This window comes from Tympanuchus pallidicinctus, unplaced genomic scaffold, assembly GCF_026119805.1.
Source record: "Tympanuchus pallidicinctus isolate F22 unplaced genomic scaffold, pur_lepc_1.0 scaffold3, whole genome shotgun sequence".
NCBI classification, from domain to species: Eukaryota; Metazoa; Chordata; class Aves; order Galliformes; family Phasianidae; genus Tympanuchus; species Tympanuchus pallidicinctus.
The window spans coordinates 26,748,447-26,766,713 of record NW_026294747.1 but is presented as its reverse complement, the minus strand read 5'-3'; the positions used below and the strand labels follow the sequence as shown (position 1 = coordinate 26,766,713).

Here is an 18,267-nt window from a genome sequence, read left to right as displayed (position 1 = left end):
CATCTGCAACAATACCAGTGTGTTGCAACATGCACATCTGCAATTTGCACACCATCATTTCAGATTGCCTGTGCTTTCCTAGCATAATTAAATGAATAACAAATTGAATGACATCTTCCCCTCCTCCTTACTTTGCTCTCCCATTCCTTCTGTACATGCTAAAGCAAAACTCTCCCTCTGATTCAGATTTCAGCCTGTCACAAAGCCAGCAGCATTCTCCTAGGAAGCCTGGGCGCTAATGACAGAAACAGCAGCTGCCTCTAAACACTTCATCTGCCCTATGCAATCAAAGGCCAGTAAAAGCAAAGGCCAGGAGCAGGTGCATGGGCTGATCGATTAAAAAACATCCCCAGGTAGGGGGCAAGAACAGGGGAGATCATCCCATGCACATAGAAGTCAGAGGCAGCCAGTGAGATGGCAAGAGCTGGGCTGGAAGCCCACTCACCATGGGCATGGGTCAGGCAGATCCCATCAGCAGGCCCCCAGTTCACCTCCCAGAAACCCTGCTGCTGGTTGCCCTTCCTCCAACCCAGGCCAAGCAGTTACATCTCAGATTCCAAGCAGCTGTTTGCGTTTAACTCCTTTGGCATCCCACAGTCATCTCTACCCACCCCAACAGGAGCACTCTTTCCCTTCCCACAGGTGAGGCAAACCAAAGCAAAGAGATTTAAGCACCTTGCTGTGAATATGATGGGGGGGAGAGGGTGTTGAGTGTGATGAAACTAGGACTATAGTTTTGGTCTTTCTCAAAAATCCAGTGCTTTAGTCAAAATGAAGGTTTGTCTGTTCTCGGCTAGGGTCCAAGGACATGCTTCGTTGGCAGCATTACACAATCTATTTAGAGGTTTTGATTCCCACATGTTCAAAGCACTTGTACTTTTCACAAAAACACAGTGGTGTCATTGAACATGATGTTATGTTTGAACTGAAGAAAGAAAAAGAACATCTCTCCCCTTCTATTATTACACACAAATTCAAGTTTGTCTGCAATTATGATATCTTAGGATAGAATGAAATATGAGTAAAGTCAACCTTAGCTATGCTGATCAGTGACAATCCATCATTGATTCACTGAGAAAAAAAAGCATCCTGTGAGATTCACCATCGCTTATTTCACTCTGCATAAAGGCATCCTGGGAAAGACAGAAGGGTGGAAGAGAATTGGAAGCCCTAGCAAAGCTTAGCATTAATTGTACCACAGTGGAAGAAAAGAGCACGCTAAGTCACATGCATGATCCTGTTTTAATGGTTCATTCACTTGCATACCTAAGAATTCACACAGTAAGGTTTTAAATGGAGGCAGGAAGGCATAACATTGCTTTTGCTTGTCAGCTCAAGCAACTTATTAGAAAAATGCTCTTGCTATTGAGAGATTTCAGATTACCCAGAACACTTTTGAAAAGAGCTCAGATGCCTGATGTTTAGTGAGAACTACCACTGTGTCTAGCAACAGCTGCAGACTCCAAGGTATTTAGTAAAGGCATCCTGTGCCACACTGCTCTGCATCTTTCTTTTTGTTTGGGTGACCCTCGCACTATGACATTATTCAAAACGCTTTTTCTGCAGACAGGAGGAAGGAAACAAATTTACTCCTTATAAAAACCGTCCAGTGGATAAATGAAAAGGAGTTGGGATTTTGATTTCTTTCCAGATCCGTGTCAATGTATGTAAGCACAAGTAAAACTGAAATAAAGTGCTGGCACTGTTCCCTTCCTACTAGGATAGTTCCAGCTAGAAGGATTTGGAAGTCAGGTTCTCATATCTGAATACTCCCAACATTCAAAAACAACCTACATGTTGACACAAGCTGAGTGACTTCTTTCATGCCCGCCCTTTGGTCTGTCTCTGTTAAGCCCCCCCTACCTAGCCTACTACTTGAACACAAACTGCAGGTGCCTCACACAAGCTCACGTCCCACTGTTCCTCGAGCAGTAGTAAACTGCATCTCACAGACAGGTATCTAGTTGAATCCACAGGATCTAAATGTTTTTAGGTGCCTTTCAAGGGAGATTTTTACTCATAAAGGACAACAATACCTACACAGCAGTAGCATTACATTCCAAACACACCCAGTGGTATAGCACCAGTACTGCAGGATCCATGATGCAAGCTTAACTTTCTGTTCTGTTTTCCCTGTTCCTACACATATTGCCCCCTGTTTCTGGACATACAGAATGTTTCTAGGAATACTAGGTCATCAAATGTGGGGCTCAGATGAGATTACCATTACTTCTGGGTGTTTTTGTCTGTCCTCAAGTACTTCAGCTCTTTGAGAGAACAACAATATCACAAATAATGAGCAGTAGGGCACCGAAACCTTACTGACTTGACTGATAAAACAGTTCTCCATGCCTCGTGAGCAGTTCAGATGCTTGACATAAGGGATATTGCGATGATTAATAATTAACTGTCTGGAGACACAGAGCTCAAGGACAGATGCCTCCCATCTGCAAGCTCTGCAAGCTGAGGCTGCACTTTCAAGGAGGAGGGTGGGGAGCTGGTAGGGAGAGAAGGTGACAAGGTTGGCACGCCCCTAGTAAGTCAGCAGCCTTTTCCAGACACTTTGCTTTTCATCTCCCAGCACACAGAAGGTATTATTCTGCTCTTCTCAAGGTAATTTCACTACGCCAGTCACTGGGGGATCAGAGCAGAACGATCTCAGCCAATTCCTAGTGACAACTCTGCTAAATGAGATGCATCCTTAGAAGCTACCTTCATGTATTTAATAGGCTTTAACATCAGCTTTAATGAGACACCTCTGAGACCTCTGGAGAGGTAACAGACAGCTGGAAACATGCTTCAAAGTCCCGTGAGTGTGAGAAGTAAAATCCAAGTTCAAATGCACCAAGTACAGGATTTTTAAGTACCTGATATGTTAGAGAATATTAATTTGTTCTTCACATAAACTTTAAAAATTTCCATTTGCATATTTGTTTGATCCAGCAAGAGCTTTAACTGTATCAAAATTATCCAAAACAACAGCTGCAACAGGAACTGAGCTGCATATCTCAAAGTAATTACACGCTACAAAGGGAATCCTTGGAGCATTTCAATAACGTGCCATGTAGCAAACAGCACTTAAGGCCGCAGATGGATGCATTAGCTTCCTAGAATAACTTCACTGTGGTAAAGGATTTTGAAGAGGTCAGTTTTATTGCCACTTGTATCTTGCTCCTTACTGTCCTCTCAGAAAGAGGGTGAATTTTAAAGGATGCTAAAAAGTTCAAATTCTGATTGGTTACCATCAGACTGAAGAAGAAATACTGTGAGGGACTGAAGTACAAGCATCTCCCTCACATCCTCCTTTTCTCTTGCCTTTTGATTCAACACCCAGAAGAAATGGCCCCTCTCATTAGCTGTGCCTGGACACAAGGGACAGAAAAAAAAATCACTTAGAAGTGCTGCAAGGCTGGAAGGACTAACCCAGTTAACAAGGTGTGGGACAGATGACTTTTTGTCCTCCCTTTCCCACCAAGGAGCATCCTGCCTGCTTGCCTGGCTCTGTCAAGTCCTCTGGCTACCATGGCCTCTGTCTCCTGCCAGCAGCACACTACCCAAGGGAAGAGCCAGAAGTGTCCACAGACAGAAAAAGAAGCAAAATTTGCATGGGTTCATATGGTTTGCATTTGTTTATCCTTCAGAAAGCTTTTGCTCTAGAGAAGCCACCTTTTGCTTATGAAGCTTAAGGAAAAAAAATAACATGTTGTAGTACTTTTCTTTTAGTCCCAAGATTTGAGCTTGAAATGGAATGATTCAGTTTGCCTCTCTTTGATCTGTTTCTATTTGGCTCACACCAGAATTATTCTGTTCTGTTTTAGTTTGGTACAAACCATTCCTCAAACATTTGACCTCAGTATCCACACAGTAGCAAGTCCATGAAGCACAGTGCTTCAGCAGCAGGAAGTGGAGTTGGTCCATGCAACATTCCAACATCTCCAAAAAGAAGATAGCCAGCTGCCTTGGATAACAAGCAGCCATAAAAATTAGAGTGAACAAAGGCACAGCAAATGACACTGCAATCAAGAACAATGAGCACTAGAACTGTGGACAGATCAGCCAAAGCCAGCGGGAGGATTTCAGCTCAGAACATGCACTTTTTGCTCCGGCCTCTGCAGATTCTAAAGCACCCAACACTGCCTTCCCACCTTTCAATAATGCCATCATCACAGGGTAGTTTAAGATGATGCATTAGCCTGCCTATCCTTAATGCTAGGATAGACTCAGAAGAGAGGCTGCATTATCTTTCAGGTTGCATAGTCAACTAAGGAATCATGGCAAACAAAGACTGACTTCTATCTGGAAATGTCTTAAGAGGAAACAAAGCAATAGGAGTACAGATGGCCTCTATTTACAAGGAATAGCAAGTGCTTTCTGTTTGTACCCAGTAACAATGAGTACAAGCACTAGTTCAGGAGGACACGGACCAAATTCCAAATCTCCTTAGCCTGGTAGAAGGGATTCAGAAGGAAGCAACTTGGCCATACTCTCATGGTGTGTCTGCAGTCAAGACTTCTCAGCACTTCATGGTAAAGTAGTTCCCTTTCACATGAAGCAAAGGAAAGATCCCTTCTTATATAAAATACACATTCACTAGACCAGAGAACAAGTATGAATAATGCCACAGCATGGTTCCAGCCTAGACGCCCTCCTGGAGCAGCTAGCTCCCACTGGAATCATCCACTCTTCACTAAAGGAATATTTCAAACAAATATTATGTGTTTTGACACAACAGGCCCAGAATGACCAGATCCTGAGTATCCTGCTGTCTGCTTCTGTGGCAGACCTGCATGAAGGGACAGTTTGACTCCCTCAGGGACTTTAACCAGGTCTCTGTCACTCTAGATGAATCAGCATGCTAGATGGTAATGGTCAAATGCAGAAATACCACTGATCCTCCCCCAGCACACATCTAACAGTTGTGTCAGAACCTCTCAACATATCATGCTTCAGAATACTCCAAACATGTCTACAAGGTTGATAGTTGTGGAACAGGATCCATGAGAGAAGAGACCTGGACCTTCATAGAGGGGAAACCGGACATCGGGTTGATATCCTGAGCTGGCCCCCAATGCCTGTGCTTAGGCAGGTAGACAGAGCCCTTCATTTTTCATGTAAATGTTTTGCTAAGAAAGCATCTAACCTACAGCCCAGATTTCATTCAACTAGAATTGTGCTGAGGTCCTACAAACCACCAAGAGTATATATTAATGATAGAGAGAATGACATCTCACACTAGTCCCCCATGCTTAACCTCTTGATCTTCTCTTTCTGCTATATCCAACATTCATCAGGCAAATCCAGAGCTGGGAGAAGATGAATATACAGCAAATATAAGGTCATCTGCTTCAAGTAGCCTCAAAAAAAGTAGGACACACAGGTAGGCCAAGCACAGATGTCTAGAAATACTCAAGGTTTCCTGCATCATGCACCTAGGGAAAGCTAACCTATAGAAAAGGCCACCTATAACTCACCGTTGAGGTCCTCAGGCACTCTAACCCCCAGGCAGCAATCAGTACCCTAGGAACCTTTTCTTACATTAACATACAGCATAAATCACTAGTAGAAGATATTGAGGAGTTCGCTGTTGATTTAAGTAAGACTAGAGGTGAAGCACAGTAACAGATCCAGGGCTGAAGTTTAAACAAAGCATGTCACCAACAGAGCTTTCATGGTGCCAGTTCCTCCATCTCCCAGATACGTGAACCCATCAGCATCCACTCGGCAGATGACCTATGTGTTGACCCACATGATGAAGGCACTTACTAAACAGGCTGAAATGCTTTCAGCGTTTTCTAGCATCCAGCAATCCCTTATGTAAATAAGCATCCCTGCCTAACAAAAATCAATCGCAGACAAAAGCATTTCTCTTCCCCTTATCACTGCTTTTTCATACATCTTAATATTCAACGCTGAAAAAATTATTTACTGATTAAGACGAATTTTCCACTCTTAGGACGTAACCTCATATTTTGCCCTGAGAAATCTCACTGATTATCAGATAAAGCTCGGAAGCAATGGGACGTTTTCACTCCTCTAGACCATTCACTCTCAAGAACATCCATTGTTTACACAGAACGACATCAAATTTCCTCCCTCCATCCCACTAAAGAATTTGAGTCACTTTGTGAAAACAGTCAGACTTGTGAGTTTTGCTTTTCTTAGTTCCCAGCAGAAATATAGATGTAACATACTGATTGATTTCTGCCTCCCCTCCCCAGTTTCAGCTACATCATCTTGGCATAACAACAGGAGCAAGAGAAATCAAAATAAAGAATCAAATAAGCACAACCCAAGTCAATAAAGTGGCTTGGAGTCTTAGAACACCCGTATAGATTCAGTCCATCTCACTAATGCACAAATATATATCTAGCTGCCCACCACCACCACCCTTCGAAACAGATCTGACAGCTGTTCCAACTTAGTGGCTCTGTTTCTGTCACTGGTGCTCAGCTCTTTGCAGCAGAAGCCCCCTCTGCATGTATAATTGATCCCCAGGGGCTGTCCCAACGGGAAGCTAGATGGCCAGCTGAGCCCTGGCACCAGAGTGCCTCAAACCTCAAAACAGAAGAAGCACACGAGGCAGAAAGGTCTGCTTTGCACCAGACAGAGCAGGTCTTTTTGGTTAAGAATGACAGTCTCCAGTACTGTCAACCCATCAACTTTTAACAATACTATGATTTCTTTAAAAATTAAAAATATATATATCTGAGGGACATTAACAACTTGACAGTGTAAACAGCCAGAGGCTAAACCTTGCTGCCAGAAGTGTTGTGTTCTAACAGGAGCCTGCCTTAATGTTTGGTGAAAACACAAAAAGCAGCAGAGAAAATTCAATAGTCACCAGCTTTCACAATTTCACAAAAGCAAGCAATCATTTTTCTCAGAATGGCCCAGAGCCATGCTCAGAGAGACAGGTTAGCAGATTGTGACATTGCCCATAGATGAGCCTAAAGAACAAATCGCAGCAGCAAAAAAAAAATTTGTATCTCCAAGTTACAACTGACCTTACACCTGAAATCTTGCCCATAGGCAAGCCAAATCCTTCCTCTTCAGGCACCTGAAATGACTTTAGAGATACTAAGTCAGACTGGAACCTGCAGGATCTGCATTAACAGCACTGTCATGAGAGCCAGCCTTACAAGAGGACCTGTGAGGTTTTGCTCCAGAAGAACTCATGCATTTTTCATACTGTGTTACCCTTTCCTAAGCTCACTGTTCTCATCAAGGTTTCTTATATTTGCAATGCTGAGGTAAAGGAGAGAGTGTTGTACAGCAGTTTTCCCTAGTGCATATAGAACTAAAAGAAGTGAGAATTCTCACGTTATCCTCATTGAACCAATTCAAGTAAGTTCATGGGGCGACAGGTTCAATGAGCTGCTGATGGGGTGAATGCTGTAGCTGGAGTCAGCCTAAGGACTGCAGTGCTGGAGAAACGCAGCAACAACATGGACAGGCAGACAGCCTGTCACCCTGACAACATCAAAACAGGCTGTTCAGATAGCATCTTCAGGCTGTTGCTAAGACAACAAAACCCTGTTTATTATGCATAAATGGGCACACTTCATCACTGGACTTATTAACTCAGGCCATGCCACTTACTCTGCAGCTTCTGAATTGCTTTAGAAGATGTTGCATTGAGTCCTTCTTCTTGAACTGCTGAACTCAGCTGCAGATCAGTGTGTAAGCTGCTGCATCTTTTCATCTCCCAATTAACTTCCTCTCTCCAAAGATGCAAGAGAGAATGGATGTCTACTTCCACGTCATTTTCCTCACATGCTTGAATCAAGCACTGACTACATCGGTGATCTGCACCATCGGACTGCCTTCCTTCTCCTTTTCCCATGCTCAGGCAGAGCAAGGCAGAAATCCCAGTCTGTGCCTGGCCTGCCTGCGGTCAGCCTGTCATCACTCTAATCGAATTGATGCAGTCTGGTAGAAAAGCAGAACAAAGCCTTATTTTTCCCCCCACCTGCACACACTGCCAGGCTACTCAGCTAGAGCTTTGACTTATTTGAAGATTTGAATGTACTGCCAGCAGATTTGCCATAACACCAAATTTATGCACTTACGAAGCCAGACACTTGCACCAGGAAATGTTGCATCCAAGAGAGGTGAAGTAGTCTCTCACACCTTGGGCTAAGGATTCTGCTCACATCTAGTTAGAGCAACTCTCTACTATCTGCCTTCCCTCACCCACAGTGTTGATCTATCCAGTCTCTGGTTTCTAACCAAGAGTCTTCCCAGAGATTTTGCTGGGCACATAACAACAAGTATCTCAGTATGATTATTGCCATTACAGATTTTTGCAGGGGATAATTCACCTGACTTACTGTGAACCCAAGACCTATTATGCAGCACAAGCACAGTTCAACAGTCTAAACCCAGTCCCATAAAGGAGCTAGCACAAAAGGCCAATGAAAGCCCCAGGAAGAAAAGGAAAAACAAGCATCTGAGGTGCACCTGGTCCTCCCCTCCCAATGCTGCTAGTGGCAAGTTCAATTACTTGAAGAAACAAAAACAGTTTAGCATTTATGTAGGGCATATTACAGCACTGTGGGGAAACCTACTGCTAGACACCAGACAACTGTTATCTCACCATTCTGTCTTGCTACACAGCATGCTGTATGTGATATGATTTGAAGACAGAAGATCAAGGCTCTGTATAAATGAAGTCAGCAATAAAATCCCAAGACCATAACTTTTCCTTCATCATTCAGAAATTTAAAAGATTTACCTTTAAACTTACTCCATAAGAAGCCTGTGAAGAAGATAAGACAACACAGAGCTTCCTAAGCCAGAGCTTATTTGTGGAAGAGGGAATTTCTATGAGCTTTGAGAGTGGTCACAGAATAAATAAGGATATCGTACCCCTACCAAGCTTTTCTAAGAATATGGCAAACCAGTGAACATTGTGTTTCTGAGAATGGAAGTAATTCAGATTTGGCAAACAGTTTTGGCTGGAGATGATTGGCAAACATTTTTTAAAAGAGTCAAAACATTTCATTTAGTGTGTTTTAAGAAGTGGAGGTTTTGTTTCAGAACAATTTTTTTAATATATTTGGAGTTGCCAGAATTTAATTAAAATCTCCCAGAGGCAATATTTAGCATTCTGTTCTGTTTGATAAATTAACTGGCCAATATATGAAAGAGGAAAGAGAAAGGAAAGATCCCACTGACTCTATATCACTTCATCTTTCAAGACCACAAGTTGCTGTATTAACTTAGAGCATCTCTTTAGCTCATCATATCAAGAAACACTACAGCTATCAAGCTATTTGATGAAAAAAAATCCATTTTCTATTTGTTTTCTTAGAAATAGTCAGGTGAGGCTGTATTTCTCTACACAGCTGCTCACAAACAACTAGCGAATAGTGCAAGAAGCAGGGCCACCACCCACAAGAGGATTTCTCTCCCTTCTGACTAAGTGAGCTAAAAAGCATCACAGACCTCTACTTACAGTAATCACAAACGTGTTGACATTTATCTGAGGAATGAGACTTAGTCTTTCCTCCAAACAGAGAGATAATAAAATGTTCTGTGATCTAGTCAGTGCTTAAAACATTCACACCACAGAATGAAGTGTTCTGCTTGCAATCATGCTGCTGCTTTTAAAATAGATTCAAAGACTCCTTGTGTACTGAAGCTAGAAATACAAGGAGCCTCTAATTCCTTTCATCCCAAAGCAGGTAACTGTAGTGGCCAGAGTCTCACACACTCGTGCAGAAAAACAAAAAGCAATGCTAGGATAGCAAGATTGCGTTGGTTTTTAATCATATACACAGGTCACTACCTCCAAATCAGATGCAAGCAGTACATGTTAAAGAAAAATGCTTTTCAGCTGCAAAGAACAAGCAGCAAAGGAGCTCCCATCTCCTGTTTTCTCATACTGTTCTATATGAAAGTAGCTTAAAGCACTAAAGCATTCTGCATTTGCAGAGTGGCCATACAGACCCTCTAGCTTTAAGCCTTTCCTCACAGATCACTGGCCTGTCCTCTCTTTTCAGAGCACATAAATTATACAAAATCCAACTCTCACGCTATCTCAGCGTCTGCTGTAGAACACCACCACATGCAGCCTTCCCCACCACAAGCTGCTTGTCTGAGAATCCCCTCCCTACCTCCCTCCTGGAATTAAGAGAGCCAAACTGCTTCCTCTTCCTGATACAGCACCATCCTGCCAAGCCTTGCTCCCTAGGAAAGCTGAAAGGCATTTATAAAGTCAGAAATAAGCAACCTCTTCAAAGCTTTTCTCCTCACCTGATCTGCTCACAGGCTGCGATCAATTTCTGATCAGCTTCTGCTGGGAGATCAGAAGCTGACTGGCTATACAGAGCATGATCCATGTTCCCCAGTGGTACAGCTAGAACTACTTCACTTCTTCCAAGGAGAATGATAGACTATTACTACCTACTTAGGTGAGTACTACCTACTACCTACTACTGAAACGTTGCAATACCACTAACAGAGAAAGGACAGTCTAGGTCAGCCCCCCACCTTCTGCCCCCATCATTCTCTCTGTAGTGAAGGCACCCACTTGCAAAGCCTCTGCCTTGACACACACACTCCCTGGCAATAGGACAGAGGGTACAAGAAGTACAGGCTAGGACTTGTACCCAAGTAACTGTACTGTCACTATCTAGCATCACAGCTCATCCACCTGTATTCGCACAGAGTGAGGAGCTATTTTGGTACCTCCACAGTGTTTCCTCAGCCCTCACTTTGCAGATAGGATATCAGTCCATTTAGCTAATACTAAGAGCCTACTCTACTGTCACAGTGAACGGAATGTAATTTTCCCTTGGCTAAGGAGAATTCCTCGACTTCAGCAAGGCTATTGACACTGTCTCCCACAACATCCTCATAGATAAACTTAGGAAGTGTGGAACAAATGAGAGGACAGCGAGATATCTGACTAGCAGAGCTCAGAGGGTTGTGATCAGCAGCCAATCTAGCTGGAGGCCTGTAGCTAGCAATGTTCTCAAGGGGGAACACTGGGTCCAGTCTTACATAACATCTTCACCAGTGACCTGGATGAAGGGATAGACTGCACTCTCAGCAAGTTTGCTGATACTACAAAGCTGGGAAGTTTGGCTGACACGCCAGACAGGCTGGAGAGTTGGGCAGAGGGAAACCTTGTGAGGCTTAACAAGAGGAAGTTCTACACCTGGGAAGGAATAACTGCATTCATCAGTTAGGGACTGACCTGACAGAAAGGAGCTCTGCAGAGACGGACCTAGGTGTCCTGATGGATAACAGGCTGACCGTGAGCCGAAAATGTGCACTTTGGCCAAGAAGGCCAGTGGTATCCTGAGGTCTTTCTGTCAGGGCTACTCAGCTCGTCCATTCAGTGGTGTGATAGAGAAATCAAAACGACAACACTGTCACCCATTGATCAGTGAAGCAAGAGAAACCCCATTTACTCTTCTGCAGGGCTGCTCTTTGCTAACAGCCATCAGCCCTTCAGGTAGCAAATGATGTATAGGATATAAAGGACTGGAAGACTTTGGGAAGGCCATTATAAATCATTACATTTTTTGGTACTTCTCTAAAGTCAGAAGTCACAAGAAGAAATCTCAGAGCTACTGTGCCTACTATAACCTGAATGCTATTTACCTAAGAATGATAAGCAATGTCAATGGGATAAAAGTGGGACAAGGAAGAGAAAAAGACTCATCTTTCTCATCCAAACAGTTGCTACATCAACACTGCCGATTGACCAGGGCTCCCATTTTTCTCTGCAAAACAGCTCAGGGTCTCATTTTCACTGGCATAAAGCATAAGCAAAAATGCCAGCAGATCAAAGAGAAAGCTTTGTGTGTTATCAGCTGCAAAGACAGTGGAAATTCAGAACAACTATACCTGCAATAAAAGAAGGACAGCAGTGATATAAATACATTTTCTTCAAATTTGGTAGCATGACTGTGCTGTGCAGTAAGTTGAAAACATCACAAGAGCCCCCAGCTTGAATCTCTGCCAAATGGATTATTTTTTGTTGAACATGTTTAGCTAGTTTGCTTTAAGATTTAAACCCAGGCAATATCTGCAGTCATTCTTGTGTCTGATTTAAAGAAGTGACATTTATTAATATTACAATGATTTAGTCAACTATTTCAAAGTAAGACAGAAAAAAAAAGGGTGAGATTCTTGTTGAAGGAAATCAGTCCTGTGATCCAAGTAAGATAATCTACAATAAATAGCTTATCAGGGGGAGTTGGAGGGAAGGGAGCTGCAAGTTATCAAGAGAAAATTGGTGATTTATACTTCCAAAGGTAAAGTGATAAGGGGCTGATCAGAGCAAACTGCCACAGATCTTACAGACCCAGTTATTTCTGGTAGGTTTCCAAACAGCTGCTGGCCTATGTTAAGTCCATGTGAGAGATAGATTCTAACTGGGAAAGAGATCTATCCATGACCAAACCCCTGATCTGTATTATTCTGCATTCACACGCACACTTAAATTAGACTTCAGCATCCTGTATACTCTTTAAAATACTCCTGCAAAGCTCTCCCTTCCTCTCTTTTTGCAAGCATGTACAGGCGTGTAGAAGTTCTTTAGCAACACGTAAATAAGATATAATCACCCTGGACACTGGGGGATTAAGAAATTGCTTTTGGTATAGATATTCTGAACACTTGGGATACCCAGTGATTTTTGCTCAGTTCTTCGATGCTGAAAAAAAAACAAGTCTAATAAATAGATTTACCTGCTTCAGTAATTTCTGCAAAGCACCTTATTAAGTGCAAGGTTTTGTGATTTTTTTTTTTTTTCCCCCCTCTCTCTCAAGCCTAGTACTATCCAATGGGTAAAAGGATAAATGGCTATAATCTTTGAATACATGAGACTACACGGAGTGAGTATTTCATGGCTGCACAAAGCCCATAATTGAACTTCTGCCCTAAGGGTAAGCTTTCCTGCAGTGTAAGTGCTTCCAGATGCCATACAGGGGTCATGATGCTTGTCAGGAAAGCGGAGCTTTACATCCAGTTAATTGTTACCCCAGCTGTCTTTTTTTCTTCAAGACTAGTTTTCCAACAGCCATTCAAACAAATGTGCTCATTTCCCAGTTCCCCCGCAATTCCCCACCACAGTGTAACAAAGTGCAGATTTTGCATGGCTACATTCCAAACTCCATGGTGTTAAAATCATAGCAGCAATAGAAAAGCATGTAGCCTCAATAATCATGATGCAGAATTTGAACTGGAGGTGACTCAGTGGTAGTCAAACAGATGCAACATGAAAATAGAATGGTCCCTATGTACAGAGTATTAAGTTGTGCTTAACCCTATGGAGTTAGTACTGACACATGAAGGTTTTTGTGGCTTACCAGGAAGTAAAAGTCATTGTGAATTAAACCGATGATCTCAATTCAGTTCACTGTGCCTGGGTTTCCATCTCAGAACACAGTGACCATAAATAGCAAGTTTCTTCTTCCCCAGCTTCCTAAGGGCTTCATCTTAAGTGTCAGTGGCATTAAAAAACAAACGCAAAGACAAAGTTTGTCCAGCATTCACATTTTTTCAGCTCAGTAGAAAAATATCACTGGTTTGGAACAGCTCAATAGTGGCTGAGAAACTTTAGACCACAGCCTGCAGCAGAACAAAGTAAAAAAAAAATGGAAGATAGTGCATAAACAGAAGAGCAACACAACCCCTTTACCTTCTTCAAATTATTAGCTAGGAACACTTTGACATTTGCAATATTGGCCTCTGATTACCAAGAACTTGCCACCAGATGCTTGGGTTACCAGCCCTTGCTTGAAGAACAGCTTAGGAAAGTTCACAGTTTAAGCTGCCAAGCATCTGTAGAATAGAATCATAGACCATTAAGCATTCAAAACCAAAGTCTTAAGGAAAGACTTTACACCAACTTGCTCAATTTTGCCTACAGTAGCTCTGGTAGAGGCAGCTTCAAGTTATTCTAGTTGTGCTTTTCAGACTGTCTTTTACAGACACAATCCTACCCAAACAGTCCTTACCACACCCTCCTTCCATGAGGAAATAACTCAGCTTTTCTAGCCAACAAAAGACTACTTAATTTTTGCAATAAAAAGATGCTTGGCATTTACCAGAGCCTACTCTTTGCTCTTTGGTGGCTACTCTCTGGAAAAGTATTTATTGTCTTTCAGCTCACTAACAAATGCAGGGAGGAAGTAAATCACTATCAAAATGTTCCTTATCCGAACATGCTTATCCTAAGCCTGTGCTAAGTCAGAGAGAAAAACAGGTTGAGCCAAGCCATCTTCTCTTTAGGTCTTTGTGCCAAGGATAGGATTTAGATTTTCTGATTTTTTAGCACAGGTAGTTTCCAATTACAATCTATACAAGAACAGAGCAAGAGAATCAACTTGCTACACTATGAACTTCCAAAAAATATTTCCAAGGAGCATGTCCCTATGCTCCTCCCTATGCTGAAACTTCACCAGTTCTGACTTTTTTTTTTTTTTTTTTACTCCTTCTGCTGCAATTAACCTTCAGAGACTATGATTAACTATGATCTCATGCATAAGGGATTGATTCAGATTACTATTAACCTGGAAACAACATCCCTACTACAATTCCACAGATGTTTCTCATCCCTGGATGACATCCCAACCCTCTTTCCACAGCCTGGTAGTGCACGATCTCTCACAATTAAATGACAAGTGGCTCCTGCAAAAAGAGAGAGGTGATCATATGTCCTTCCTTAACTGGGACACTGGAAATTAAAAAGTCCTCCCCTCACCCACTACTGCTCCTGAAAAATTCTGCAGAAAATCCAGTACAGTTTTACTTGTAGTTTGGCACAATATGCTAAACGTTGCAAAGAAAAATGCCATGGTCAGCATCATCTCTGACAGCCAGAACATGACATGCCTAGATGAAGAGATTGCTGAAGGAGGGTGGATATCATCCTCCCTGAGGAACTGTGCTGGGCTCCTCTTCATAGAATGTCTGCCTCCAAGCATAAGCTCCCACCCAGCCCCACTGCTCCCCATAATCAAAACTGTTTGGTACTCACCATATCATACACATTCAGAATCACTGGTTCATTGGCCATTGTTGATTGCCGTGGAGGCTGGATTTAAACCTTTCAATCCCTGCCAGATGTGTGTTGCTGCCCCTAGGGTATCCTTTTACCCCGAGACAGACAGAGGGAAATGCCTCATCCTACAGCCTCCAAAGGAAGGAGAATGAAAGGAGGAGAAATGCTTACGGTCAGCAGGTGGGGGGTAAAGTTGGTTGTAGGGAGGTAGGAAGGTTTGGGCTTGTTTTGCTGGCTCTACAGGGTTGCTTTTACCCTTCCACAGCGTGACAGATCCCAGATTTCTTTCTAACTCAGTAGCACACCTTGGAGTCCATAGACTTGTGTAACCAAGCAGCAGTCAGGCTCGTAAATCCCAATCTACAGAAGACAGCCTCCGAGCCCGGAGATAAGCCTTCTTCTACCGCCGTGGGCAGCACCGTGACTGGGGGGGGGGGGGGGCCTCGGCGTCCTCGGCAGAACAGCGCGCTGCTACAACGCGGCTGTAGAACGCAACGAGCGGCGGCTGCGAGGCACGGAGCCGGGCGCACCGGTCCGCTGGGAGCTGTCCGCGGTGCTGGGGCTCGGCCCGCGCTCAAACGCTCCGGAGCGGGCTCTCCGTCCCCGGCAGGATGCGGAGAAGCGACGGTACCACAGTGGCTCCAGCGCGGGGTTCGGCGGTGGAACGAAAAAGAGGAAGGGGCTGGCTGCCCCCAGGGCAGAGTGGGGATGGTATAGCCGCCATCCTGCCCGCAGCCGGGCGGGCAGACCCGGCCTCGGCGCCGAAGTTAACAGGCAGTTCTCTGAAGGAGGTAGCGTGGGATCAGCGGCTCCAGAGAGAAGAGGATGCCGAGCGGGCGACGCTTCCCGGCACGGTGCGGTTCCGGGCGCTTCCCAGCGCTCTGCTGTCCGCCAGGGCGAGTCCTTATTTCGGGATCAGCTCGTCCCGGGCCGGGCAGCCCTTGCTGACTGACAGCCGGGGAGACCTACCCCTTCCTCTGCTGGCTGGATGCATCTCTGCGCGGCACACGGTGGGAGGGCGGGGAAGGGATGAAGCGACCGGGCACGGCGAGTAGTTTCACTTCTGTTAGTGGCAAGGTCTGGAGTTTCTTCTGTCCTGGAGCTACTTCACACTCGTGTTAGATCTGGGCAGTCCTGCAACATCTTTCCAGCAAATGCTTTCCTCTGATCAGGATGCAAGAGTCAATTATAAAATCCACTGCGGTAATTTCATCTTCCCTTTGCTCCTCCTCTCCCTCTAAAGGGAGAGAGGGGTCTGTGATAGTGCTGGGAAGGGGTGTAGTAGATGGAGAAATGGGCTCCCGCATGCAGAGATACAAGGTGGTGTGCAAATTGGCATGATGACCTTAAATGTTCAGACACCGCAGACTTTCTGGAGCAGCTTTGAAAAAAAGAAAAAAAAAAAAAAAAAAGCAGAGATGACCTCATCTGCGTTGGAGGCGTATCTGAGGCTTTCTGCCAGCTCTCAGCCAACCAGATCTGAATGAAAATTGCAGGGAGCCTGTTACATCAGCAAAGCCCAGCATGCCCCAGCCCATCCCGACACTGTCTTGAGTCACACGGGAACCATCCCGTCTGAGAGAAGGGCTCACTTCTCTTTGTCAGGAGCAGAAGGAAAAGACCATAGAGCTGCATTTTTGTAAACGACTTGTTACACAGTCTGCAAGAGGATTTGTGTTGGAGGCAGGCAAGCCTGAAAAGAGAGTGCATTCGCATCCTGCATAGCTAACTGCCAGCTCCAGAGAGTCAGCCATGAAAATTATCCCCCAGCTGGTGCCAAAGGAGGGCGAAGTAGTTCTAGGTCTAACCATATACATTTGTATTTTGAAAGGGGAATACCACAGCTTGGTCTGAGCATGCAGTGTGGCAGGGACTCCAGCACAGCAATTTCACCCAGGCTGGTTACTCCATGAGTGGGCTAAGCAGTTTCAAACACATGATGCTGGGGCTAGCACCCCAGCTCTCCAACCCATCACCCCCCAGTTACCCTGTTTAGGCACCTTTAACCATCTGGTTGTAGCAGTCTGAGGCTTGCAGGAACAGTTTGTGCAGGTGGGAGTGGGTGCCTCCTACTCCCTTACAACACAACGTCCAGATATTGCTTAGAGGACAGACTGAACCCCAGGCATCATTCTAAAGGCTGCTAAGCAATAAAAGGCTCCCACTGAAAGGAGCTAAGCTCCTTCACTTGTGCCATCACTTGTAAAGCAAACCTCCTACTGAATCCCACAGGGCTCCTGCTAAACTGTCAAAGATATCCTGAGATTGTTACTTTTGGCTCTCTCTGCTGTTCTGGCAATGATGTTTTAAAAATATGAGAGAGAATAGCTGATGTAATTGGAAAAGATGAGCAGCACACAATCTCTTTCCACATTTGCCCACTTGCTTACTTGCTAAATTAACTCTAGTGTCTGCAGTGCCCAAAGTTCACTAAAAATAAATGAAGAGACTTAACCAGGCCCATATTCCAGTGACAGACACCTATAAATATTCAGTAGTTCAGAACGTGACAGACAGTCACAATCTTACATGCTCTATCCTAAAAACATTTCTAAAATAATCACCTATAGAGGAAAAAAAAAAAAAAAAAAAGACCAGAAACCCACTTACAATTTTAGAGACAGAAGAAGGAAAAAAAAAAAAAAAGTTTAAGAGCTTGATTTTAAATTCAGGTGATCAAAACCAGTCTAAATGTGCTTTTGTTATTTAAAGGACTTCTGCTATAGGAGAGAGAGTAAATGTCACTCACACAAGAAGACCAAGACTCACTCCACCTAACTTGAAATATAACTGCAAGAGCAATATCATGAATGTACCTGCTCTAGGCTCTCTAGTGTTCATGGAAAGAAGCTGTTCCACACAGTGTCCAGTATTTGAGGGACCCTTTTTTACCTCATTCTATTGTAGCAAACTTACTATAACTCCTGATAGAAGGGATCGGCCTGAATACAAGTGTCCTAACATTCATATAAGCTACTTAGTCATGTAAATTGTTTACAAGGCATGGTTTGCTTTGGACTGTGTTAAAATGTTTCACCAAAAGCTCAGGCTGATATCACACATGAAACCAAACTATTCTATTTCAGAGGTGTGAGTACAATGCTGCTGACAGTCACACTGCTAACAGGCATCATAGTCTAAGCATTAAAAAGCATTCAAATTAATTGCAAATACAAAGGGAAAGAAAGATTCTCCTTACTCGGGATCTGTTTTGATCCCAAAGCTGTTTGTTTCTTCTGTGTCCT

General features: G+C 43.7%; 1 protein-coding gene across 1 annotated transcript in view; it reads right to left on the bottom strand.

Annotated features, from left to right (window-relative positions):
• Positions 1–15,430, bottom strand: part of LOC128085797 (deubiquitinase DESI2-like) — a 56,038-nt gene extending 40,608 nt beyond the window's left edge. The window contains exon 1 of the mRNA XM_052693670.1: positions 14,999–15,430. Coding sequence (XP_052549630.1) covers positions 14,999–15,037 — 39 coding nt within the window. The 5' untranslated portion in view covers positions 15,038–15,430. The remainder of the gene's footprint in view (positions 1–14,998) is intronic.
• Between the last annotated feature and the right edge of the window lie 2,837 nt (positions 15,431–18,267).